At 42.2% G+C, this 27896-nt stretch overlaps 1 protein-coding gene across 7 annotated transcripts in view; it reads right to left on the bottom strand.

The window, feature by feature from the left end:
• Window positions 1-23561, bottom strand: part of KLHL2 (kelch like family member 2) — a 98953-nt gene extending 75392 nt beyond the window's left edge. Inside the window, exons 1-4 of one of the 7 annotated variants that reach the window (XM_073232626.1) lie at window positions 23242-23561; window positions 11622-11747; window positions 4256-4372; window positions 2092-2198 (exon numbers count right to left, since the gene is read on the bottom strand). In XM_073232626.1, the coding sequence (XP_073088727.1) occupies window positions 2092-2198; window positions 4256-4372; window positions 11622-11747; window positions 23242-23267 (376 nt within the window). In that variant the 5' untranslated portion in view covers window positions 23268-23561. Of the gene's footprint in view, window positions 1-2091; window positions 2199-4255; window positions 4373-4963; window positions 5034-11621; window positions 11754-23241 lie in introns of those variants that run through there. The other 6 variants (XM_073232625.1, XM_073232624.1, XM_037024533.2 and 3 more) reach the window with 6 other exon arrangements.
• Window positions 23562-27896: the final 4335 nt, after the last annotated feature.

Here is a 27896-nt window from a genome sequence, read left to right as displayed (position 1 = left end):
TTATATGTGCCATAAATTAACATGGTATCTCTATTTTGCACCTACTTTGGCACACAGCAGTCTGAAATTCAATCAAGTATAGAAGGTATATATTCTCAAGTAGAGAAGCTGAACTGCAAGAAGTAGTACCCCCCTGCCAGCTGAACTGAGATACACTAGGAATATTTATAGAATCAGAATGTCCTCAGGGCCTCATTCCATCATTAGACAAAACTCACATACTCATAAATTACATATCAACTAAAACAAGAAGAGCTGAGAACCATTAGACAAAAAAAAAAAAAGGGAAACTGAAATGTAGTTGAGACTAGAAAGTAAAAAGAATAGAAAGATAAAGTCCTAAGATTCCTTGCCTCTTTTCCTAGCATCCCTGTCTCTCGATACTAAGACTTGGGAGACTGGAGATGTAGCCTTCTGGGAGAAAGGAAATTGACCCTCATCTTACAGTTTTAAGTTATTCACTGTATTTTTGTAACTGTGGAAAATAAAACTTTTATCAAAAAAATCTAGTCTTAAGCTTTCTCAATTTTCTATTCTTACAGAATATAAAGGCATTTAGGATTCAGAGCAAAAAGAAATAAAGATGATTAACTATAATTATTGCCAAAATTAATCATGCATTTTCTGTGTGCCAACTAAAGGGCTAAGAAATTCACATATATGATCCCATTCAATCTTTACAACAATCCGGGAAGCGATTAATATTATGACCCCCATTTTCCAGTGGGAAAACGGAAGCACAAATGACGAAGTGAGTTTCCCACAGGTCCAGCAATGCAGAAGAGATGCACGAGCAGGCCATGTGAGGGACGACAGCTCATAGGGGACAGCTCTCTGCTAGGGAATTCCTAAGTGAGGCCAGCACATTCTGGACCAAACCCTCCTATTACAAGCCTAGAGACAGTTTAGAAAGTTGTCCAGGAGTAATGTGTCAGATGTCAAGTACAAGACTCAAGTGAAACCCAGGACATGAAGATTCAGAGTCCCACTTAGTTAGCATCAACTTTTCAAATCAGCATCAGCTAAAGCCATCATCCCAAATCACTTCCCAAGCGTGGCTCACAGCCCCTCTGCTATCCTTCCTACATTCTTGATTGACTCTGTTCAGGAACAGCAAGACTGCAATAGGCCAAGAAGTGAGGGGCCTCCAGACTCCTCTCTCTATACTGAAACACTAAGCCCATTCTCTCCACATGGCCTTCCGCCCAAGTCTGTGTAAACCCTCCCTGTCTGTTAGGTCCAGAAAATGTCAGATGTCCTTCTGCCAGTGCTACCACACAGCCTCAGCATCTGTATCACCACTTTGGGAACACAGACCTTCCACACACAACATCTAACACTTACATGTTTTGTATTTCCTGAAATATCTACCTAGCAAAATATTAGGCATAGGAAATACTTAATAGTTTCTTAAGTATGGATAGCTTTGTATATGTGCTTTGTTGTATAACTACTTTGTATTTATAAGTATTCTGTTTGTCCTACAATATTCTAAGATAATAAGCTCACTGTTGGAACAGATAGTAACTTCATTTCTTTGTATAGTACTATGTTAAAAAAATTAAAAAGAAAATAATGTTAAGGACCTCAAATGTTGCAAATGTAAATTACATTTTTTCCAGAAGTACTAAAATTATTGTATATCTTTTTATGCCTAAATATCCACCTTATTTTCTTATATTTTTGTATCAATGGACACTAAACAAATGTTTCTTTGTTCACTGAAAATACTCAAAGAAGTAAATGTGAAAGTCATTTGAAAAAAATATCAGCTAATAAAAGCACTTTTCTTTTGCCAAAATAATAAAGCACCAAAAGCTGTTACAAATGACAGGTAAGTAAACTAAGACAATAAATATAAATATAAATGTAGAGGGGGGTAACTGTGCATAAATCTGTGAGTATATGTATGCAATGTACACACATCCACAACATGACTGCAAAAATGAAAAACAAAGATGAAGAGGAATTTGAAACAAAGAGCATTTTCCTCCATTACAATGCTTAATTTCATAAAAAATGTTAATAAAGGAAAAAAAAGCCCAGAAATGTATACATTTAAAACACACCCATAACTAAAACTTTTCATACCTGTAAACATGGCGTGAAAATAAGGACTACAGGCAGCCAGCACCACTCTATGAGCAGAGATTTCCATGTCTTCAGCCACAATTGTGACATCACACAGCAAATTTTGACTGTTTAGAAGCAGAAAAAATTTTAATGATACTAATAATAAATGTACTGAATATGCTATGCAAAAATACTATAGTAAAAGCTTACTTTTCTGAAGTTGAGACCAACTTTAAAAACAGCCATCCTCTAGGACAGCATTCCTAGACATGAAGCACATGAAAACAGTGGTGACAAAGGCCCATGGGCCCTCACTCAGGATCCTACCTTTGTTTAAAGGAAATGTCTTCCCAAACTTGATTACTGATTTTTGAACCTGAAGGAATTATTGGTAGTAAACTGTCAATGGATTGTGAAAGGGGAGATTATTTGAATTAAGACAGCATCAGCAGAAGTGGCAGACAGTAGTCTTACATTAAGATAAAGAAAATAAAACATGTAGAAAACTAAATTAGGTTAAAGTATGAAAAAAAAAGAGGTATTTAAAATGACTCTGGGTCATCAAGCAAATATATTATACTCAACTACATCTGCTGCTTAAAAGGCATACAGATATTTGAAGCTTAATCAGAACATTTTCCCAATGCAAAGTGTCTCATTCTTCAAGGCCAGAAAATACTACCACATATAAAATTTAAAAGTATTTTGTTACCTTAAAATAAATCACTATTCAGCAAACATAACTATACCCCCAATTCTAAAATATCCCTTTTAAAGCATTCAAATCCATGTGGTGAACACTTTTCAGAGTTTATACAAGCTACCAGATGAGACAAAATAAGAATGTCATTGAATACCTTTCTGGAAATAGGCTGTTGACACTTATTTAGAAGAAAGAGGACTCCAGGTCCAAAACTGACCTTACTAGTAGTCATGTCACTCATGACTGAAATAGGTGTGGTGAAACCAAAACTCTTTTCTGCATCTCAGATATCCAAGCACTGAATGTCTAATATACATAGGTCACACTCCCCACCCCAGCCCTGCCCCTTCCACTATTCTGCCTATTTCCCACAGGGTAGCCTGCCTGCTTCTGTGATTTTCTGGTAGCTCACAGGCAACATTTTCACATGAATTTAACCAAGTACATGAAGTTTTCCATTCTTCTGCACTCCCTAAAATTTGTTCCTGTGGAGTTCACACCAAAAGTTTTTGGAGACCCTATTGGCATCTATTTTCTCTCCAATCAAGGATTAACTAGGAAAAATAAGCACCACCCACCTCTAATCTCATTTCAGGGCCTCACTGACTATGCCCTTGCACTGCCCTGTGGCTCAAGTACAGATGGTGGGTGGTGTAGATTCAAAGGCTAAGGACACTGTGTGAGACATTAGGCAGGTCCCACATTAGGGTCCTAAATAGTCACATCATGTCACTAATCTGTGAATACTCCAGATCGCTAATTTGTGATTCCTCCAGTGTGGAAAACTGACAAAGTCTACCATCTGCTCTGAGAAGAGAAAACCATTCTGTGATTCTAAGAAACCTATGGGCTGCACAAACAAGCGGGGTAGGGGTGGGGGGAATCGGAGGTGCCTTCAGGACGGCTCCACACAGGAGCTTTACCCGCATGCACTCTCTCACTTAGATCCCTCCTTCACCTTATAACTCTATCGTTATGATTTTTACCCCAAAAGGCATTGCTAGGGAAGCCAAGGTTGAAGAGAACAGCCAGTCTCATTTCCCCTGTAGTGGAAATGCCAAGATTCAGATCCATGGAGTCTAGCTCTACAGCCTCTTAACTACTGCACAGAAACACCTAAAGCTGTGTGCTTTTAAGACTTGTTCAAGCTTAAATAAAACAGGGACAGATGGCCAGTTATAAACAACACCAATTTATTATCTGACTGACTATACATTGGAAACTACTTTTTAAAACTCCACATATGGTTTATAAAAGTCAAAATTTCAATGGGTTTTTAGTACTACTTCTACAAGCATATTTAGAAAACTCAAATCCACAAAGCACTGCAAGATTGCCTCTATCCTTAAGGTTTAGCAGAGAGGACAGACAGTGCGAAGACTGCAGGGTGAAGCGGAAAGTGCCTTTGTAAAGAAGCTATGGGAACGGAGGCACATCACAACAGACTGGAGTCAGAAATGGGTTCCTACAGCTACTGACCTTGCACTGGGTTCTGGAAACGAGTAAGCACTGGCTGGACACAGAAGGAGCAAGAACTCCAGACTGAACAGTGTGTGTTGCTGGCAAAGGCCTGAGGCAGCACAGCACAAATGGGACCTGAGCATGAGGAGAAGAGGAACGGGGTGAGCCGATGAGAGGAGGGGTAGGACGGGGGTCAGCAGATGCACCCATGCTCTCAACAACAGGGTCATCCAGTTCTTCCTCCTTGGACAACTCAAAACAGAAGTCCAGTGCATCCTTATACCTGTTTCCCTTTTGTCATAAACCTAGTGCTCTAGTTTTGGGATGGAACTTCAGTGGAGTTACACTTGAACATGAATACCTCAAATTACATAATTAATTATATTCACCTTCAATTATAATTACTCATTGATCCAAACCTTCTAGCACAACACCTGGTGGCTGTCACTTGTGCAATTAGCTCAGTCTTTCTGGTTTATTAGCTGATGTTAGTTAACTAATAAAGTACAAACAATGCCAACCTAGTATGCAGACATTATCCAGGTTAGGTCACATGGAGTCTAAAGGCCATATTCCAAATCACATTTCAAATACTTAGTGTCAGTATGCAATTTTCCAATCTTTTTTGTCTCTAACAATAAATTATAAACAGCACTCAATGATTAGAGAAATCTGACCAGCTTCCTTATCTTTCAGCCAGTGTGTGTCTACTGAGTCTCCCCCTACCTCTTTCCAAATGTGCGTGTTCACAGGAAACTGAATGACTTCGGAGTGAGAAGAGGGCTACAAATGAAGTCTGGCAATAAAAATAAGAGAAACTTGTTTTAGCAGACCATAACTCGAGTCTACATAGTGCATTTCTGAGTTTATGTTCCTATTATTTGAAGTATAATGAGGGGATGGACTACAAAAGGAAAAGCCTTTCAGAAAATGAGATGTTGCTATTTAGCAAACTGAGCATTCATTTAGTCACTCATCAAATACCCAGAGGGCGGCTGTGCACCAAGCACATTATACAATGAACATGATAATGTCCATGAAGTTTCCATTTCCAGCAAGAAATTTCCAGTACAGCAGGCAACTAGACAAGCTAACAGGTAACTACAAAGTGAACCTATGGCTGTTCAGATGGGATGTATGTGTGATGTCTGGGAACACAAAAGAGAGGCCTAGCCCAACTTAAAGAAGCTTTGCAAAGAAGTCACTTCTAAGTTTAAATCTGGAGGAAGATCAGTTACACAGGCCATATATAAAACTCAAATGGCACAGAAAGATGAAAGGCACCCCATCTCCTAAATGAGACATTATGAAAACTGGTCCTTCTCAGGAAAATTGAAAATTAATGAAACATGCCTAAAGATAATGATATCCTTGGGTTTTCTGATATAAAATGAATGAATTCATAAGACTAGAGAAACCTATCACTGCTGTGTGTATATCTTCTTATAGGACAGTGTGCCATCAGGCTGAGGTATCAAAAATAATTAGGAGTCACATGAAACAAGAATTTACTTTCTAATGGAAGTGGGGGTGATGGACAGCTTACGTGCCCCCATCCACCTTTCTTCCTCGGGTGCCAGGGAAAATCTGGGGGCACTTTCTGCCACGTGGAATAATCAGGAATCGGAGTAACAGTCCAGGTACCAGGCTGGTGAGATGGGCGGTTAGCCAGTCCGTGAGGCAAAAACAAACCACAGCTTGAGGAAGTGCCCAAAGTCATCTTTGAACAGCATCAGGTGTTAGGACAAAGAAAGAAGAGCAAGACATAAATAGAAACTTAGCAAGAGGTCAGAAGCGGAGGAAACTAAGAACTACTCAGGAGCAGATGTTGCACCAGATGCGGGGCTGCTGTTCAGGGCTGGTATCACCAAGTGTGACTTCTCAGCAAGAGGTGGAAGGGGGGACCAGCTGTCTTAAAGGTGAAAGGCTTCCTGACTGCAGACTTAAATTAGTCATACTTAGTCAAGCCTCCTGTAACTAACAATTTCATTTAACAGACAAGGGAGTTGCACTCTGGCTAAAACATCAGCAATCTCCAAGAGGACAGAACTCCATGGCAAGTGAACTGCCCTTCCTTTTCCTTTCTTGGTTTGAGTTTTAATTTGAATTTCTGTGCCAGTGAAGCACAAGGAAAACCTAGATGCTAGATTTAATAAGATTCACCACCGCAGTAAGAGTCCTTAGAAATGGATCCACACCTGCTGAGATTTTCAAACTGGAAGCCTGAAGCGGACAGTCAACTAGGAAAGTCAAAGGGGACCTACCATGGACACTGACTGAGACACTGCTTTAAACTGTTTAACAGGTCTCAGAATAACTCTAACGGGTCTGTCTTTGTAATCTCAGAGAAACTATCGTGCTTCTGAGAGAGAACTGAGACAACAGAAAGACAGTGAAAAATGACAAAATGGAACCATAAGAAGACAAGGGGGAAGCATGTTACTGAGTGTCTGGAGAGGAGAGAAATGACAACTCTAGGTTCACAGCCTTGCAAGAACATTTGGTCACAGTTGAGAAGATGAAAATAATAATTAGAAATAAAGTGAAAGAAAATACTAGGGACAGAGAAAAGGGCAGGGAGGGGGTAGAAGAGACATGAAGGAGTTAAAGAGTTTTGGGGACAGGAATGCCAAGGGGCTCTCCGACTGTGGGGGTGAAAACCTGACCACAGGGTGGGAAGTGTAGGCTATGTACAGAGGAGATGTCCTCATTGAAATTTTTTTTTTATTTGGTGAAATAAATCATGAGATAGACTTTCTTAGCTATAACATTTTAAAGTAAAAAGCCAAAGTATAATGTTCTGTTGTTTGATTCAGAGGATGCTGAAGGGAACTCTGAAGCAGCACTGTCTCACCATGTAGGGATTCAGCAGCATGGAAAAAGGGGGAGGAGATAAACTGGATCAGTGAACTCACTTATTACTATCCATTCTTCACATTCCTTGAAATGGTTAATGATTCTAGCCACACTCAATAGACACCACTTAAAGAGATCAATCACAAGTGCTTAACACCTTAGAAGGCTACCAGTTAAGTTGAGGCTGTAAGCTTCACAATACCTCTTATACTTTCTAAATAAACAAGCTTGTTTCATTTGGGGGCTCTTCCCAGTGGCTGTTCTTCAAGGAATGTTTTGTATTCTACTCTAGGACAACTGAGAACAGAAGAACCTGACATCTTACTATTTGAAAAATACTATTTGAGTGATTGCAAATTCACATCCTATGTAATTTCCTAAAATCTTTTTCAAAAACAGTGAAAAAAGCACTGAAGAGAAAGACAGACTCCCTTTAAGTCTGTTAATGCACCCGACATCTAAGCAACAAAGTACAAATAACCAAAGAGCAGTAACTCAAGTTTTTCATAGATGCACAGCAGATAATCAAATCCTAGGAATAATCTGGATCTATGATGGCTCAAAGTCCTGGGGGAGAACCCAATAAGCAGCCCTTTAAGAGATAGCGTCAGGCTCTTTTGCTTAAATTATCTTCTGGAATGTAAAAACCACTGTTATAATTGAGCAACTAAATATTTACAGTTACATGTGATAAACAGGTAGGCGTTTGGATTGGTTCCTATCATTTATTTTTACTAGGACCTTCAACTCCTAAATATAACTTAAGGATCAAAATAATCTTCCTTCCAAACAAGTAACAGTTTGGTCCCACTAATATTGACATTTTTAAACTCCAAGACAATTTTATCCCATATCCTAGAAAACAGAAGTTCTTTTGTTTTAAATTTATTTTAAAGGCAAAATGCTACCTTTTGACATTTCCTTTTCTGATTATCTCAAAACCTCAGTATGATGTTCTCAACAAACTTGTCTGGGATTTAGTCTGCTTGTCTTCTCCACAAACCCCATACCATGTGCACATAAGCCCTCTGTAAAGGTCTATTGGTTTGATTTTTAAAATGTTAGTGTTTTGAAAAACTCCTACTGCCACCAACTCATGTTTGGGAAATTTACAGAGCAGGCTCTCCTGGCAGAGGTGGGCTGCAGGACCAGACGGGCCTTTCGTGCGCGGCCAGGTTGTTCCTCCAACACCACCCATCCCACAGTGCCTCTCCCTTTTCCAAAACGCTCACTGATTCCCACTGCCCACAGAATTAAATCTAAGTCCTCCTGCCATTTCAGCCTCCCCCAGTTTTGTCCTCCTTGCGCTTTCCGGCCTTCCTTACAGACCCCCAGCAGAACTCTGTCCAGCAGTGATGTCTATGCCTCCTTGGCTTATGCAACCGCTCAGAGCAGGGGCTGCTTTTCCTTCAGTCTTCCATGAGCCCTGCTACATGCCATCAGCCCAGCCAACACCACTCCTGGGGACCTGTGCAGACCCCTCCTGTGTGCGTCCCTCAGAACTCACATTCTGCATTCTCTGCTGCCCCATCCTCTTCTCTCACACCCCCTGCTGCAGTCCAGACACTCCAAGGGTAAGGGCCAAGTCTGATATTGTTTGGACTCAAACACAGCCTTCTGGGCACAAGAGCTGATTTCAAAGGAGAACCAGGTGCTTACAAATACTTGAATACATTGTTTAGAAGTGAGTGCAGGGCTTGTAAGCAGAGTAATTTTAAGACACTGAATCTCATATTGGACTGGCACAAAGAGCTATATCTGGGCCTCCTGTCTAAAAAAAAAAAAAACTAATGAAAATGTAACATTTCTCTTCTGTAAGCTACATTAATTTATAGAACTTTAAACCTCACAAAATCCCTGTCCTCCCACTCCCCCAAACACACCTCACGCCAGCTATAATTGGAAGAAAGGTAATGTTTACTCCTAAAATTTCACTTCCACTAGCTAAAGACTCATAAAAAAATATGAAAAGCTCTAAGCACAGCTTTTCTTCTACCAATTGGGGGCAAGAGCCCAAGGGCAGAGCAGTAAGAACAAGGAAGTTCTCCCTTCCCAGAAGTCCGGAAACCATGCTCAACCACCCTTTCCTGGCACCAGGAAGCTGATGCAAGAGCAGGGAGTAATAAAGAGTTTTGGTTGCACAGGAGGAGGCCTCTTCAGAGATTTTTTTTTAATTACTCAAATGGGCTCTAAGGGATGAAAGAGAAGAAAATGACATTAAAAAAATAAAAAGGTTCTAATGAACCCCAAAGCAAGTTCATGTTTGAAAGCACTGTCTATCAGCGACTACCAACAGCATTCTGGCTACAGACCTGGCAGCCAACGCTCTCCGGCTATTCAGAAGACATTCTTTGTTCTGAAAAACAGCATCAACTACTAGCCTGGTGACAACTGGCTCCTGAAGTGGTGAGACACAAAGAGCAAGAAGGTCCTATTTCACAGCCATATAGTTCACACCCAAAATGGGGCAAGTGACAAGGGGTAGAGCTAAATAATCCCTGGACAAGACAAGGACACTCATGATGTGCGGGTAAGCAGGAAACATCTCATAGGTCTGGAGACCCACAGAGCAGGAATGAACCTTAGACTTATCCTTTCCATTCCCCTCATTTCAGAGTGAAGGCTCGAGAGGCCATAGTCTGTCCCAAACCTTGGGTCATTCACTCAGGGGAAGTAGGGGTCGGTGTGCCCCACCCCTGCAGTTTAGGGAGTCAAGCCTGGGTCAACAGAGGCCCACTCACACACCATCAATGGAAGGCCACACTGCCACGCCTCAAAGGAGTGCAGAAAGGAAATGCCAAGCAATCTGTTAGAAGTCAGTCTTTCTAGACTTTTCAAAGAAAAAGAAAAGCCATTAAAGATCTCAGTCTTAAGATAACCAGACTATTTTTCTTATTTGTCTTTCAGTTCCACTTCATAACCACCACATTTTACAACTCTAATTTAAACTACTTTTGCAAGGGGATCAAAAAACAAACAGCACAGCCAGACCTGCTGGATTGTCCCAGCTACATGTTCTCCCAAGGACTAAATGGGAGCCCACGTACTATAAATGAGTGCAGGGCCAGGAAGCAAATCAAATATGCAGTTTAGCTTTCTCCTGTCCCTCTCTCCAGTCTATTCTCCACCCAGCAGCCTGTGTGTTCTTTTCAAAATACAAATATGACCATGCCTCAACCTTGCTTAAAACTCTCCAATGGCTTCTTCCCGTGACAACTCCTGATAAATGTGTATGGTTCTACTGTGTTGGCCCTCACCTCCTCCTTGCTGGGACTCTTGGCAATCTGCACTCCCACCACCCCTCAGTTCCTGCAAGAGGCCAGCTCCCTCCCACAGGAGTTGGGCAGTGTGTCCCCTCTGCACCCACAACTGGTCTCTGACCTCTCCCACCCTATCCTGCCTTACCTCTATTTGCTTTCAGATCTCAGCACAATTACTCCTACCTTCTCAACAAAGCCTTCTCAACAAAGCCTTCCCTGACCACTGTTACCCATCTTTATAGCACCAGCCAGCCTTTCTCTATACACTGACTGCCCTTAAAATCTACAGTAAATTAATGTGTGTGACTCTGATTAATGCCCGCTTTCTGCATTCAACTGTAAGCCCCATGTCTATGCTTACCAATGTATTTCTAGCACCCAGCAGATAAATACCTACTGAATCTGTAATTTAAGTAAAGAAGCAAATAATAAAGGATAAGGATGGGTTTTCAGGAAAACATGACACACAGGGGTAAAGGAAAATTTAAGTCACTTCCTTGTTAAGGGCCGAATATTTTAAATGAGTGTGGAATACTTTCACAAAGGCAACAATGGGAAAAATATATGCCTTTGCTAAGTGCCAAGAAAACAAAACCAAGCCTGTTAACACATACATTAGTCTTTTAATTAAAGAAAAAAAGTGCTACTCATTTTTCAATCAACTTTTTAAATAACCCTTTTCCTTGCAAATATTTTTAATATAGCTGAGAACTGCTTTTGCAATATGCAGGTCACTAGTCATCAAAATTACTACATGTATGACGACTATCCCCCACCCCCACTGGAAAGAGAGTTACATTTTCCTCTAAAGTTTTCTTTCCATATTCTTTGTGATAAGTGAGAAAACCCTAGACCAGCGCTATTCAACAGAAATACAATGCAAGTTATAACTTTTTAGTGATCACATTAAAAGTATAAAAAGAAACAAGTGAAATTAACTTCGATACTACATTCTATTAACCCAAAATATCCAATATTATCATTTCAAAATGTAATCAGCATAGCCGTATGTGGCTAGTGGCTACCATAGTGCACAGAGCAGTCTTATACCATTCACACTTCTGATGCACAGAGCAGTCTTATACCATTCACACTTCTGATAAATAATTTGCTCTCTTTCTCCCTTTAAAAAGCCTGCAGAAAAAGCTTTTAAAGTTTTCTGTATCAAACAAAAAAAACAATGAAGGGTCAGGAGTACATTCACTATCAGTAACTAAAAAAATAAAGGGAGGAGACCCAATGCTACATGCATTTCAATATAATGATACCTTCTTAACTCATTCATGACTTTAAAAGCTTTCTTCATATGCCACGGATTCACTGTCACTGGGCAGTGTTTCTCAGTATTGTCGTCTTTTGAATCGAGAGGCTTCTGGTGACCCTGCTTTGTGCACCTGTACATAAAGAAAAAGAACCAAAAACAAACAAACACAGAGAAAGACCTTATTAAAGATAACGTAGTTCAGGTTCATCAGGCTTCTAGAGATAAACGAATGCCCCAAGACTCATTTAGAGGGTGTTTCACAGTACATCCCACGTGAGACTAAGACACAATTCAGAACATTTTCTGATGGTCACTTTATGATTTTAACAAAGAGGTGGCTAACTACCCCCCTGGTGCCAACACTAACTAAGATGTGCACAGAGGATGCAGTCAAAGTGGTTCAGCAGATACTGCGGAACAAAAATGCTGAGACTCTTCTCTGCTGGAAATTAACCTGCTTCTACAGTTGCTGTACTCATACATTACATACAAACCGAGACAGTATCCTATTTTACCCAAACTTCTGAAACACAGAATCTGACATGAATTTCACTCTCTACTTGGGAGGTAATTTACTCCACATATTTTGGGCTTGCTTTAACAGGAGATACTTGTGTTGCCAAAGTGTACTATCTGGCAGCCAGTTTACCTGCAATATTTGTTACTCTTCACAACTCTGTGAGCTAATTACTGTTATCCCCATTTAACAGATGAAGAGACTGAGGCAAAAAAAACAATGCAGGTAATCTGGCAAATGGTAGAGCTGGTAAGAGTACAGCCAGCCTCACTTTCAAGCCCATTTCTTTGAACTAATAATATTCAATACCATTTCCTACATTAGGCAATGGATATTTAATTTCATATTTAAATTTACAATTTTTAAGAGCACAAAACTATGTTAGTATTGCTGTTTAAATTATTCTTTCAAGATTTGGGAACCAAAATATTAACAAATAAAATCAGGGTTCCATGAGGAGGAGAGGGAATTAACTGGAAACAAGGGAACTTTTTGAGTAGACGGTTGCACAACTGCAGCAATGTACTAAAAATCAATGAATTGTACAATTATACTGAGTGCATTTTACAGCATGTAAATTATACTTCAATAAAGCTATTTTAAAAAATCGGGATACCAAATTGAGCCTAAAAAAAATACTTGTACATATACCACACAAACAACAGGTAAACACCGCTATCTACTGCTGCATTGCTCTTCAGTGAAACCTCTTTCTTCAATGACCCATTTCTGAAAGGCTGATGCATTTTTAAAATATTATCTTTCATTAACACATTAGCACATTTTTTGAGTGCCAACTATGCACCAAGCACTCTATGGAGACATGAAATACACTAATGAAGAAAACAAAGGTCCCTGTCCTCACAGAGCCTGGGGTGCAGTAGGAATGGGGTGGCGACAGCACATAGATCAGTAGAGTAGGTGGTGTGCCAGAAAATGGTGAGAGAGATGGAAAAAAGAAAAGGGGCTGGGGAGAGAGCCGAGAGTAGGCAAGGAGCACCTCGCAGTGTTCAACAGGTAACCAGAGCAGGCTGAACTGAGGTTTGAACAAGAACTAGGAGGTGAGATAATGTCGGGAAGAAAGGAACAGCTAGAGCAAAGGCCAGGATGTGCCTGGTGTGTTCCTGGAGCTGCGAGCCCGGGGCTGGGCTTGGGGAGAAGGGAGTACAGATCAGGTAGGGACCTGCAAGGCTGGCTTCTACCCTGAGTGAAGTGGGAGGCACTGTAGAAGAGTGACACAACCCAACTTAAATTTTCAAATGATTGCTCTTGCTTGAGAGTAGTCTAAATGGGTCAAAGACGGAAGGCGAGAAACTATTCAGAAGAGGAAGGCAGATGACAGTGGCTCAGAGCAGGGTGACAGTGGTGGAGGCAAAAGCAGTGATGAGAAGTGGCTGGTTCTGGGTGTATTTTATTTATTTATTTATTTTTTCTGGGTGTATTTTAAAGGCTGTGCCAACAAGGTATGTTGACAGAATGCATGTGGCATGTCAATGGAAATCAGAATGACCCCAAATTATGGCTTGATAAACTGGAAGGATTGATTGGTTTCCGGTTAGTTGGGAAGGGGAAGACTGAAGTGGAACTGGTTTGGGGGCAGGAAGATTAAGAGCTCAGTTTTTAAATATTTTGATTTTAAGATATCAGACATCCAAGTGAAGATGTTAAATCAGCAGATGAATACTGGAGTCCAGAGTTGGAGACAGGAATGTGGGAATCATTGATTACACAGAGGTACCTGATGCCTGAAACTCCAGCACTGGAACGTTAAGGTGGCCTCTACCACTCACCGTACAAGTCACCCTTGCTCCTTTGCCACCCCCAGAATCAACACAAGGTTGAGGCAACTGCCATTTTCAAAGGGGCCTTATAAACCAACACAAAACACTGCCTCCAGTGGGTGAGTCCACGGCTGGAGTGGAGAATGGATGGTATGCTCTACACTCCATGGCCTCGTGCGTGCGCGCAGAAGGATGCTTACACCTGCCTAACAAGTTAGCAAGTCTAAGCAGACAAAAGACGAGGAGACTTTCATACTGTAAGACATACTCTTATAATGCCATTTCCCACCATCCCTGCATAAATAGTAGGAAAAAGGGGGGATTATGTAGATAAATGCAACCTAGACAAACTTTCTGACCATACCAGCTTTGTGCTCTTAAAAACTGTGAATTTAAAATATGAAGTGAAATTCAACCATTACTAACACTAAATGTTCACATACATAGCAAATTAATAATGTGTGTATGTGCTTCTAGATAAAGAGTTTACAACAGAGGGAAAATATAATATTGAGGATTGGCAAAAAATCATATAAGGCTTCTCAAATGCTCAGAATGGAAGCAAAAGCAACTGTGCCCTGAAAGAATATCATTAAAAGTGAACAGTGTTCATATTTAACTAAGAAATTAGGAATTAAACCATTAGTGAATTAACTTTAAGACAGCTACAATACAACCATTAATGTTGATACTGGTGCTCACTTAGAGTATTTTAAACTCCAGCTTTTTCTGATGTACTCCAGAAACTCTGCAAAAAAAACTTTATTCAAAGGCTTAAAAGACTAAGTAACAATACTGAATTTTTAAAAATGTTTAAAAATTAAGTAAATACCCTGCTGCAAAGGTCTACATTTTCAACACTTAAGTCCTTTTCGTAATTTTCCATTTCCTATGTGGTTAGATAGTCTCTCATTTGGAAGCAGAACTGAGTAACAGATATGACACATCACGTCTAAAACTGCAGATGTGGAAAATAAGCATATACTAGGGAAGCAACCAGGTGGGAGGCAAAGGCTCGCCCCTTCAGCTGGACCAGTAAGCGCAGCTGTGCCTCCTTTCCTTCTGAAGCAAACAGGTGGCCTTTTCCAGAAAAGCTGCTCCTTTATGAGTACTGTCTTCTTCAAAATATCTGAAGGAGATAATTCTGCAAGGTCCTTTCACTTCTAAGTTTTTCTTCAATTCTACATTCCACAACCAGTCTTAAAATAGTCAAAAAGCCTCTAAAACAGCTGAGGTTTCCAAGGGTTTGGATCCCAACACACCCCTAATGCTTCAACAGATAATCTTCAAGTCTGTTTTCAATGACTGACTCTTCTGCAAATTCCCAGCTGCGGGCAAGGCTGGCTTCTCAGATCAGGTTATTTTCTAACACTACTGATGATAACCGACTTCTCAGAGAAGAAGAAAATAAAGACTGTAACCAGTCTGACATCATAATACCACCAATGAACACTTCAGTATAGTACATGTACTGCTAAGAGCTGTGTTTCCAATTTCCCAGACCTGGAAAGGAAATGTCTAGGAAATTGGGAACAGCCTAGATTCTACAACCAGGAAGAAGTTTAAATGTACTGCACAAGTATTGAGACTGTCTTAGAAATGAGGTATAGTTTCTTTAAATGTAAATTATTTGCTTTGGAACAATGATTTCCAATGGTGGAGAACAGAAGGATCAGAATGACCCAAGCCAGTTTTTCAACTACACATAACCATCCCCCTTCACATGAAGATTCAGGCAAGCCCTTTTATAGGACTAGATACATGAGAATGACACAGCACCTCCAGGAGTAGGGGTGAAAAGCAGCTGTGTAAAATTACAAAACCAATTATGCCCCTCCACCCACTTACCTCCCACCCCAGGACAATCATCTCTCAGATTAAGAACAAACACATTGGAATATATGGGTTATGTTTTTAGGATTTTCAACAATGCTACAATTCATGTGAATGATACAGTTGGAAAATTTAACAGGGGACCAGATATTTTCACATTCAGGAGACAAATACTTAGCCCCTGGGTGGCCACCACCTCTGCTCTCCCCTCTGCCTAATCACCTCAAAAGCTGCAAGACTCCCCTGCTTGCAATGAGTCACCAACATTACTCACAAATTCATGCCAAGTTCAAATCAGCAGTCGCAATGCATGCTGTACTGCTCTTAAGTTTCTCCATCACTCGACCAACTCTTCCATTTTCTCTGCTGTCTTCCTAACTAAACTTGCATGCAGAAGCTGGTTATCATATTAACATTGCTTCCATCCACAAGCCCAGGGTATGAGAAGTAGGGATTAACCATAACTAACCTTTTAACCAGTATTTGTTTTGTCACTCTACAGTTTCCCAAGAAAACAAGTTCACATCCTCATCTCTCCCAAATAACCACAACTACTTAGAGGTTATACAAGTGGAGGGCTTTCTCTACTGGAAAAATGTTTTGGTTTGTGGTAGAGTTGTGGTTTCAGTTTCTGCAATTAGCTAAAGGCAGAGACATGCTCTGCAAATTTCTTCAAGTGTTTGGAAATTCAAACTTTTATTAGGTACAGAGCCAGCAGTCTATGAACTCTATCTATGAACACACGTCCTGTTACCAAATAAACCCAACTAAGAAAAGTTAACGTCTGCCTTGGAGATTCCTAAGAACCTGGATTATACCTTCAGTATGCAGACTTCAGAACTGAGTATGAAGCATGTTGTGAATTAAGAAACCTATGCAGTCACAGGACACCATAGGGAGATCATAGTAATGCCACTGAACACTTCAGTATAGTGGACGTACTGCTAAGAGACATGTTTCCGATTTCCTAGAGCTGGAAAGGAAATGCCTAGGAAACTGGAAATGCCCAATTTTCCTAAAAATGGATTTGCAATTAAGCAGACACAGCACCTACTACAGGCCCACCCCTCTCTGCCCCCCACCTCAAGGGCTGGGTAAAGGGGGTGGGGAAGCTCTGCAGCAGGAGGTGGCTGAAGTCTGAGGAGAGGAGGAAGAGGAGTAATTGCTCTCTGACAGAAGAACAATAGAGCTGTAAAAAGCTCTGCTGTTCAGCTCAGCTCGCCCCCCTCTTTCCCTCCCACCTACATGACAAACAGCACAATCAGGCACTTTTTGTCCCTGACAGTGACTATTACCAGGAAAGGGACCACAGTAAAAGCATGTCTTATGCAAGATCAATCTTATTTTAAAGAATATGTATAAACAACAAAGCCCTGTCAGAGCAGGCTATCTGTGAGGTGCTAAAAGAGGGAGGCTGTTAATGATCCATTTCAAACATTTCCGTGTCCTTTCATTACTGCATTTCTGACCTGTCCTCTCCACTTTTCCTAGTATTGCCATCTCTTGGCTGGTAAGAGGGGAAGCAATAAGACTTGTCAATTCGGTTGACTGACCCTGACCTACTTCTAATAAGTACATAATGAAAAGGCACTAGAAAGGACCAGAACCAGCTGGAAGCCCTGAACTGCAGTCCTGCCTACCGAATAGGGAACAAGTGACCTTAGGTTGGTCATGTAGCCTCTCTGGGCTTCAGACTGTTCACTTATAAAATAAGGTTTTGTTATTCCACAAATGTGTCCCATATGGAATGTAATATGAAAGTCAATGATAACATCTCTCCTACTTGTCTTAGGGAGCTATACAAGCACTGAATACTACTACTTAGTGCAACAGTTAATGCAAACACAGAGTTAAGACAAATGTTGAGGTTAGGAGCTAAACTGAATACGGAGATACATTTTTATGGATTTTATTGGCCTTTTTCATTTTTAATTGCAATATTCAATTAGAAGTTACTAGCAATATGCAAGACAACTACCATTAAGTGCAGTGGGTGAGTACTGCCTAGATGCCCACTGCATGGCCTATACTCAGCAGGTCAAGGAATAAAAGGAGACTAAGCACAGAAGCCTTCTCTAGCTACAACCAACTGGGGGTGGGGGGCCATCCCTGAAACCACCAGGAAATGGTACAGGGCAGCACATAGGTGCAAGGATAGAGCTACCAACTACTACAGGAATGCAAAGAGGAGCTAGAAGGAGCTTAAGCAAAACTGAAGATTCTGTGAAGGAGACAGAGTTCCAGAGCAAGGAGACAGAGTCTTGGAGATATTCCAAATTGTCTTAATTGGGGACAGCATAGGAAAAGGCTGGAGACTTTTGGCTCATGATAAGGCAGAGTTCCCTATAGGAGAATAAAGCACATAATGATTTTGAACATACAAGGTATGGCCAAAATGATGGAGGGATGTGACTACTTGGGCTGAGCTATCTGGTTTTGGTAAATCATCTGATGTAATTCTAAGATGTTTGGGGGTCAGAATAGTAGGAGACTGAAAGGTAAGGAGGGAATACATAGAGTTCTACAGGAGAAAATGTAGAAGAAAAAATTCCAAATTCCAGGTATCAAGTGATGAAATCTCTTCATCAGAACAGCAGCAGTCAGAATGGACACTTGAAGCCCAGACTGTATACAGTTCCTGGGAGCTGATGGGATGTGGTGGATGATGGAGGAGACAGAAATCAAAGCCCATTCTATGGCTTTGGGTATCCAGAACTGGAAAAGTGATTATTTTAATTGAGTAAGTGGAGACGTTATCAAGGGAAGTCAGTTGAAGAACAAAGATCATGAGCTCAGTTTTAGATATGTTGAATCTGAGCTAGGAGCTAAGAGTAGATGTTCTGTAAAAAGCTCAAAATTGAAGACTGAAGCACAGATCCAGAGCCCAGACTTACCATACAGAGCCACAACTTAGTTATTAAGTTGACTGAAAAGAAGAATTGGCCAATGCCTGCATCTGTGGACAGCTACTGACAAGGAACAGCAATAGGAGAGAAGACATGTAAAAAGAAAAAGGGACCAGCAGAGTGAGATTAAGAGTCCCAGTTTCTCCTCTACTTGATAAGCTTGGAAAAGTAATTTAATCTCTCAAAAACATAATAATAAGACACCTACACTATAAGTTTGTTGACAAGAAGAGATGAGATAAAGTAATAAAATAAAATAAATCACATTTAGCAACCTAAAAACTATAGGAGGAAACCAAGGAAAAAGTAGTGTTATGAAAAAAAAGCAAGGGCTTAGTTTTCAAGACAGAATTAGTGAGAAGATCTGGTCAAAAAAGAATGCTTTAGCAAATGACAACAGTCTGAAATATAAGGAGGTAAAGAGCATAACACAAAAGTATACGGACCTACCCACTACAGTAATTGTTATACACTTGGTAACTATCAGTCCCAACATGAGGAAAAGAACCTTGTTTTGTTTTCCAAGATATCCCCAAAGCCTGGTCATAGCAGACAACCAATATATTTGAATTAAAAACACTGAATTCCCTCATTATAAACAATGAATACATTTGGAATTTGGTAGAATTCTACAAAAAAGCATCTGAAAGGCAATTTTCATTCTGTGGATCACCCTGAACAAAACTTTCTCCTGATCTTAGGTTTAGCTGTTTTCATAAACACACGTGATGCAGTTCTCTTAACAGCCACAAGTGAGTAAATTTAGTCACCTTCACGAAAGCACATTTACTGATACTTACTGAATGCCTACTTTGTACATTAGAAAAAGAATTTAGAAAAAAGGTTTGGTGCTGCTTGGTGGCTATTTGATTTCCCAGCATTAGAAAATTTTAACACCACTACATAAATGTTACCTATTTCCAGAATCCACCTCTCAAGTTTCCGACAAATTTTTCTGTATATATAACTCTTCCTTCAATACACACTGATTCATATGTTTTCAACATTATTTTATGAGACATTACTGCTTCTAAATATTTTAAACATCCTTGTTTATCACTGAGGGTATTCCCTTATGATCTGAGAGACGCCTACTTTACATTTATGACTAATTAAATAAAAACAAGAATTCACTGCAATAGGCTATAAAAGGCAAATGAATTTTGGGGTAACTGCGACAAGGTTCCAAATTCATAGTAATTTAACCTTAGAACAGTAACGGTCATCTGACACAGTGGATCACAAACATCAGGCTTCAATGTACTTTTTCCTGGTCTGTGACAAAATGAGGACAAGGTTGAAGGTTTTCACTAAACTAAATTAATTCAAGAACTAACGTTTAGTCTGAGATTGTGTCCTTCTTTGTAATTGTGAAGGGACATTAAAATGTCCTTTCTTTTAGAGAAAGATGGTAATAGCTGATAATTATTATTTTATCATTTTCTTTTGTTACTTGGCAAAAGAAAAAACTTAGCAATTCTATTTGTGATTTCAATTTTTAAAAAAGTTGCAGGTCAGTGAAATCCAAAAATCTAAGATCCTCTGCTCTCAATCTATGAGTCTTTGCTGCCTAAGTCCTTTAGGACACAGGAAGATGTTCGCCTGCCTTTGCTTGAATAACTTGATGACAAGTCTCCAGCAATGTGGAGCCATCTACTGAAAAAAAGATATGGTTGTATCTTAGGTATGTCTGCTCATTTTTTTTTTGAAGGAAAAGCAAAAAGTAAAACCTACAGAGAGAAAGCTAACTTGTGAGAAGGAACCAGTAAGAAAACAAAGGCCAAGAAACTGTTCAGTGAGGGGTGGTCAAAGCAATGCACTCCATCCTACACTTCACAGCCTTCCTTCAGCTTAATTACTGTGAAACACCTTTACAGAAATAACTCTAACAGCTCGAATGTGGCAACATTCCTCAAGTCAGGGCTCATCAGTGCACATTTCCTTTTTTCACATCTCAGTTTACTGCCTGAAATTCCTTTCCTAATATACATCTAATTTTTTATTGCACACCTTCAGGTTTAAGCAGAGGGATATGTCCTGTGGTCTTAATATCACCCTGACCCCAAAATGGAACAGAATCTAAATGTCACATATAAGATGCAAAAAACAGTTAAGCAGAGATATGAAGCCCAACGGCAATCAATATGAAAATCAAAAGGGATAATGGGAACTTGGAGGCAAGGAGTACAAAGAGCACAAGAGATAAAACCTAATTTCAACAAGCCCACCCTTTAGGAACTGGGAGCCTGGGCACAGTCACCTCCATCCCTCCAAGACATTGTGCTCAAAGGCTGAAGGGCAGTAAGGTGGGATCTGAGAACAATGTAAAACTGACTGTTAAAAGAGAAGCATGGGCAAAAGCACCCCACACAGTGCCAGGCAGAGATAGGAATTCAAGTATTTGTAGAATTAGTGAATTAATAAACAGATGCTTGCACATAAAAGATCTAAGTCCCTGCTTCCAATCACATCAGCCAAGGCACTTTAAGTCCAATCAAACATCTTTCCTTGCCTTAAAGCTCAGGCTGAAAATCAAACCTTATGTAATAAGCAGAGCCCTCCCTAAACTTCTCTACACTCTGTCCTCGCCCAGCTCTCTAGCCCAGTGAGACCCAATGAAGCTTCTTCCCAAAGACACTGTCTGCATTTCTCAAATCCCATAATTCGTGGTAGAAGGAAAAAATAAGTTAATGGGAGTGGAGGCAAATACGCCAGGGGAGAGAAGGAAAACTATTTCTGATCTACGAAAGGTAAAAAAAAAAAATACTCCCATGAGCTCTGCAATAATGGTTAGTCTTAGATAGCCCAAATGAAAATAAAACCTATTTGTATTGATTAGTAAATGAACAGCAACAATGAAAACGTCTAATAACCAACTTCAGCCACCCATGACTAAAAGTTCTAACAATTCTTTAATCTCTGCCAGCATTCCAGGTTTCCCGTGACATCTCAGCCTGTCATTGTTCCACCATTACAGATGTAGTCTCAAAACCAAAGAACTGGGCTAGACACCAACAGTTTGATGACTTGATCTGTTCTAGATTCAGTTTGCATGCTCCATTCTATCTCATTTTAAATTATTTCTACTTAAATCATTTTCTACGTTTGTCCTCCCTCCCTCCCAGTCTACTTTTCCACACCCCTTTTTTCACCTGATTCTAAGATCTCCTGTCTTCCCTTTAGCTCCCTCTGCTCCCGAAGTAAAAAGGGAATGCAGAGAACTGATAAAAAGGGGGTAGGTTTACTACAGCCACCATGTCTACATGGCATATTCTACATACTATGTGCTGTTTTCATCCAGGTCCCTTTTCTGCCTTGAGTGCCTCTGAACCCAGACAGCACCCACGTGGTGCTGCACCCCCACTACTGATGCTAACAATCCACATGTTTCCTATAGGCTCAACAGCCTTCTGGAACCTGCTGAAGAACAGGACCAGCCTTAAAGCCACAGCAATCACCAAGCAACTGAGCCCTTGCTTCTCTACCAGCCCAGGAGGGTCATTTCACAAGTCTTACCATCTACTCCTTATATCCCCATATCTGTTCCACTCAAGCTAAATATTTTGAGGTACTTTTAGAAACTGTAGTCCCAATATCCTGGTAGCTGTCCTAAAAGGACCCATCATCAAAAAATTGTTCAGCCAAGCCAAATATCCATATTTTGGCTGAAATTCTGCCAAACAAGAGGCTGGTACCCTACAACTACCATGGAGTGAAGCTGACCAAATCTCAGTGAAGAGCAAGGCCCCATGAATAAACCCTAAAAAGGTACGTCGTTCTTCAGAATGAGGTTGGCTTACAGTTTGAAGAGTCAGGTCCAAATGGCTCTTGAACCTTCATAAAGGTTAAGCTAAGGAAGGCAAATTAAAATTAAAATTTTCAAAACGCCTCAGGATTTATGGTCCACTTTTACCAAGTATTTAAAAAATTACATTGTATTAAATAATGTAAGTCTTCAACATCGTCAACATAATTGTCCAGCTGTTGTTATTTCTGGAAAGTTAATCTTGTTGCAGGATGATCTGGAATGTATCTGGGTACCAAGGAAAAAGACACCTGTGCCTATCAGGTCACTACACTAATTAGCGCAGAGCGCTAGAGCCACAGACGCGGCGGACACGGCGCGGCGCCAGGCAAAGGGGCGCAGGCCCTGGACAGCCGCAGATCATCTGGTGATGGGCACGACCCTCGGATGTCAGTTTTGCTGGAAATTCGAAGCAGCAAGCTGAGTCAGTTCACCCCGGCGCCGGCGCCTGGGGCTTTGCGGTCTCCTCTCAGGACTCCGGGCTCTAACCCCGGAACCCGGCGGCAGGCTGGGGAGCCAAGCCCGCGCGTCCCGGCGGCGCGCAGCGCGGGCAGGGGCCCCGAACACGGCCCCGTCCCGGACCTCCACTCGCCCGGGCGGCGAGACCCTTCCCTGGAAATGCCGAGCAGCGTTCCAGTCACGGCCCGGCCAGGCTGTTCCGTCCATGTGCACCTCCGGAATGCGGGCGGCGCGCCCCGCGTCCTTCCCGAGCCCCGCGTCCTCCCCCGGCTCCGCGTCCTCCCGCCACCCGGGGCCCAGCGTCAGCCAGCCCGCTCACTCACGCGGGAGGCAACGGCGGCGTCTCCATTGTGGCTCCTCTCGGGCTTCAGAACGCGGGCTTCGGCCGCTCCAGCACCATTCCAGCCGCTGACGCCGGCTCCGCCCGCCCGCCGCGCCGCGTTCCATCCGCCCCGAGGGCGCCGCGCTCCACTCACCGCGCGCCCCCCGCGGCGGCCCCCGCGGCCATGGCCGGGCCGGGCGCTCCGTCAGCCTGCGCGGCCCCGCGCTCGCCCGACTGCGGGGCGGTGGCGGCGGTACCGGCAGGCGCGCGGCTCGGCCACTTCCGGGTTTGCCCGGCTCTGTGACCGGACGGCGCTGCGGCTCCCGCGGCGTCCGGGACCCTCCCTCGGCACCGCCCCTTCCTGCCGCCGCGGAGGGAGGCGCGTGCGCGCGCGCGGGGTTGGCTAGGGAGCCTGGCAGCCCCCGAGGGAGGCGGGTAGACAGGCGCCGGCGCGGAGCGGGCTTGGGGCTCCCCGGGCGCGGACAGACGGGGGGCGGGGTTGTCCTCGCAGGAAGGGAGCCCGAAAGACCGCGTGGGGACGTCCACCTACTGCTCTGCCTCACAGGCTTGTGCACTTCTTTTGGTTCGGGCCTGTGCCTCTGGAGACGGAAAGGCAGGCAAACCGACCACTGCCTTTACAAATGGGAAACAGGCAAGAAGAAAGGAATCTGCTGTCCAGTGTCCCCAGCAAGAATCTGGGCCTCGCTCTGCAGTGTATGACCTGTCGGCCGGACTCTGTACTGTGGAGCGAGCCCTGCTGGAGAGCTGGCGGTGTAGACCGCTGCGGCAGCGACCGCGCCTGCCGTGAAGAAGTCGGGACGAGGCGGTGGGATACCCTGTGAGGAGTGGTCGCGGAAGGCTCTTTTAACAGACGGAATGAAATGGGTCTCGAGGAGAGCAGAGTGTCAGGGCGCGGGGGCGTAGTGCGGAGACCCGGGCGGCTGAGGAGTGCCGGGTCGGTGTGGCAGGTGGCTGTCCAGGCGCCCGCGGACAACGGCTGCGTCCCGAGCCTCAGACCTGCGGCGCATGCGGTGGCGTCCGCAGCCGCAGCCCCCAGACGTGCACCTACCCACCCGGTCTGGGGGTCTGTCTCCGTGCAGCCGCCAGACGTGCACCTGCCCACCAGGTGTGGGAGCCACCACGAAGGATGTGGCTTTTACTGAGAAGGGAAGCAACTGGAAAGATGTGACCAGCTTGAGCTGATAATTGAAAGGATGACTTTGCTGATATTTTCTGTAAAATATGCCAGTAAAAAAGGGAGGGTAGAGAATAAAAGGAGGAAGACCAGCAAAATGTCAATTTTTGTTGTGGAGGTGCATGGGGTTGGTCATCATTTATGTGTATTTGTGTGTGTGTTTCAAAAGGTTGGTAATAAAAATTATTTTTCCTTAAAAATGACCAATTGCCCTGTGAGCAATATACATGGGCAAGCAAGAGAGTAAGCAAGGAGAAGAGCCCAGCTGGAATGAAAAATAAGGATGGCCTGGACCAAAATCAGAGCGATGGGGAGAAGTGGTCAGATTGATTCCATTTAGAAGATAAAGCACACAGGAATTGCTGATAGATTAGATATAAGAAAAAGACTGAAAGATGGTACCTAGGGTTTTGATCTGGGCTCTTGGGAGTGGAGCTAACATACACTGCACTTGGAGAAAGGCAGAACAGATTTGCTTTGGGGAGGAGAGTATTTGTAAACTGATTTAGAGATGGTAAGTTTGAGGAGTCTTATTAAACATCCGTATGAAAACAGTTGTAGGCAATGAAATATATATACCAATTTGTCAGCATTAGATGGTGTTTAAAGTCATGTAGGTAGAGAAGAGGACCAAGAAGTGCTCCCCAGGGCACTCCCAGTAAGACTAAAATGAGGAGGATTCAGCAAAGTAGATGGAGGAACAGCCAGTGAGGTAAGAGGGCCAGTTGGCCTAGTGAAGTGTCCCAGGAAAAAAGCAATACCTTAGTACACCTCAGCATGAGCTAATCTCTATAATCTGGCAGCCTTATTGGTCCGCCATGAGTAAGGCATACATAATGAGTTGTTTCTCAAGTGTTAGTGATGGTTTTTTCCAATCCAGAATAAGACTTCCTACTTTATAAGGTATTTGTAATAATTATATGAAATTATGTAAAAAGTATATAGCACTACATATATTATGGAAAGCACTTAATAAATGTTCATTATTTCTACATCTTTCCATAACCATCAGTTACACCTGACACAGGTAGGAATTGAGTTTAAATGCTAGACTCACGAGGTACACACTAACTTAGGTTTGATCAAACCTTTGGCCTGACTTCTGCTGAATTCAAGCTGAGCAAGCAGGTGTAACTCTTGGGGGGAAATATGTTCCCAGCCCAGGGCAAATAACCCTTGAAGCTGAAATCAGTTAAAGGGAGAAATAAAGTGGGAATAACCTGTTTATTGCTTACAAGCAGTCGTCCACTTCAGCTCTCCAGTGTCTCTCCTGACCCTGCTGCAGAAAGGGCCTGACAAAACCTCTCTGATCCAGAAATGCCCTCATTCCCCCACAACTTTGTAGTCACCTATTGATACGGAGATGGAGTACTTCTGTCCAACCCTGGGAAACACCTACTGATCAGATGCACTAAGGCCAGGCAAGAGATTCTGGAAATATTGCAATTTTACCCACAGCAGGGCTATTTGATCAGCCATTTTGGGGGCTCTTTCAAGAAAAACACAAACATAGGAAACCTCTTTCATTCTTTTTGTATCTTCCCATATAAAGTTGTGTTAATATATACTAAAAATGATATGTCAGATCTGACAAGACCATGGTCCCTTTCATATACCCTGGATTCGTTTTATCTGTTACACTTTTCTGCTTCTTAAGGGATTCAAGTCATCTAGCATTGTAAATGCCTACCCAAAGCTTTTCTTTTTCACACCCATCCCCAGATTTGTAGGCTTTACCAAGTAGTCTGGGAAAAGAAGACTTTTTTTATCCTTGCTAAGAATTAAATGTCTGCCCACGAGCTCTTTTATCCTAGTGTGGTGGCCACCAGGTAGATTTGAAGACAGTCCATGTTCCTGATCCAAATCTCTGCCCTGGACCCCACTCCCTGCAAAGAAGGGGAAGAACTAAATCCACAACTCAGCATCTTCTAAGAATTTTGAAAGGTTTAAATAAGCTACCCTGAACCTTTGTTGTTTTCTGAAAAGAGAGTGACATTAGTAGACCTGCTTAAGATCATAGCAACTTATGAGCGGGAAGTTTCCATTTTCATGGGCCAAGTAGCTTCACATAACTGGTCTTCTGCCAGAGGAAGCGTCAACACTTAACACTGTCTTATCTTTCACAAGAAAAGTAAGAAAAAATGCTTGATGGTGATGCTGAGGTTCTTGTTTGCAGGGTCGAAGAATGAACTTAGCAAACACTCAAGGTAAGAGAGCCAGGGAGAGGCTTTTATTTAGAGATACAGTGAGAGGACAGAGCTCCTGGCTCACACCAGGAGGGGACAAGAGAGCCTGTGATGGTGCGTTGTCTAGGGGATTTATAGTTGGTTGAGGATTTTCAGGAATGTGGGTAAAGGGCTGGGGGTGCAGGCTTGTACTACCTGCCCTGCCCCCAAGGTAGGCTAGGTTGTTGTCTGTTTCCTAGCACTGTTTGCAGTGAAGTCATGGGTTATGCTGAGATACCCTTCTTTATTTGCAGAACACTCAAACAGTCCAGGCCAAGTTGCTCCTGGCCTTTTGAGCTTTAACTGATCTCACTGAAGATGTCTATATTCCTAGTCTGATATCTTTACCCTAAAGAATTAGTGTGACCTTGACTTTGCATAATGCTTAACACAGAGTTTCGATAGGGACTTCTTTGCACATTGTTATATTGTTCTGACTGCAAATATCCTGCCTTGCTTTTTCCAGAGGCTGTCACCCTACTCTGACTACACTCACAGTCCATCTCAGTGGGATGAACACATATCCATCTGTGAGGAAAAAACTTTAACACTTCTTCCTCTGTATGTAAGTTTCACCATTTTCTCAAATAAAGGACACAATAAATTAAGAGTAGCTACCCAAAGCTACCAAGGACTTTTTGGTTCCTTTTCCCTTGGCATAAGAAATGACTGGGTGTGGAGAGGATTTTGACCTCTCCATGTTCAGGTTTTTTAGCTCCACCCTCCTAATGATCATTTTTTAGATAAGCTCTTCACTACCCACAGAGGGATGAGAACTTAGAAAAGCTTCTCCATTTGTTGTTCTATTGAAATAGAAAAATTCCTTAGCCACAGTTTTAACCATAGCCTAAAACTAATTTAAGTATCCAGAATACATCACTTGTAAGGAAGATGCAATCATGCAGAGGAACAAGTCAATGACAGTAGCTGGTGGCAAAAATTACTTAGATTGAGGTGAAATCAAATGTTGCAGTGAAACTACTGACATGACATGGCAGGCACAAACACATCATATGGCAAGAATCTGGGAACTAAAAATTTCTCCTGTAAAGAAGACTTAATTTCACCAAAGAATATAAACTCTGTGTGATCCTGTTTTTAAAATTCCTTCCATTGCAAAGATAGCAAGTATAAAAAGCATCCTTGCTGGTAAAATTGTAATATTTCCAGAATATCTTGCCTGACTTTAGTGCATCCGAAGGGGTGAAGAGAAGTGTGGCTTTGGTTCATCTGCAT

This window comes from Manis javanica, chromosome 3 (assembly GCF_040802235.1).
Source record: "Manis javanica isolate MJ-LG chromosome 3, MJ_LKY, whole genome shotgun sequence".
Lineage (NCBI taxonomy): Eukaryota > Metazoa > Chordata > Mammalia > Pholidota > Manidae > Manis > Manis javanica.
Note: the sequence above shows the minus strand (reverse complement) of the source record. Positions and strands in the feature narration are given on the sequence as shown.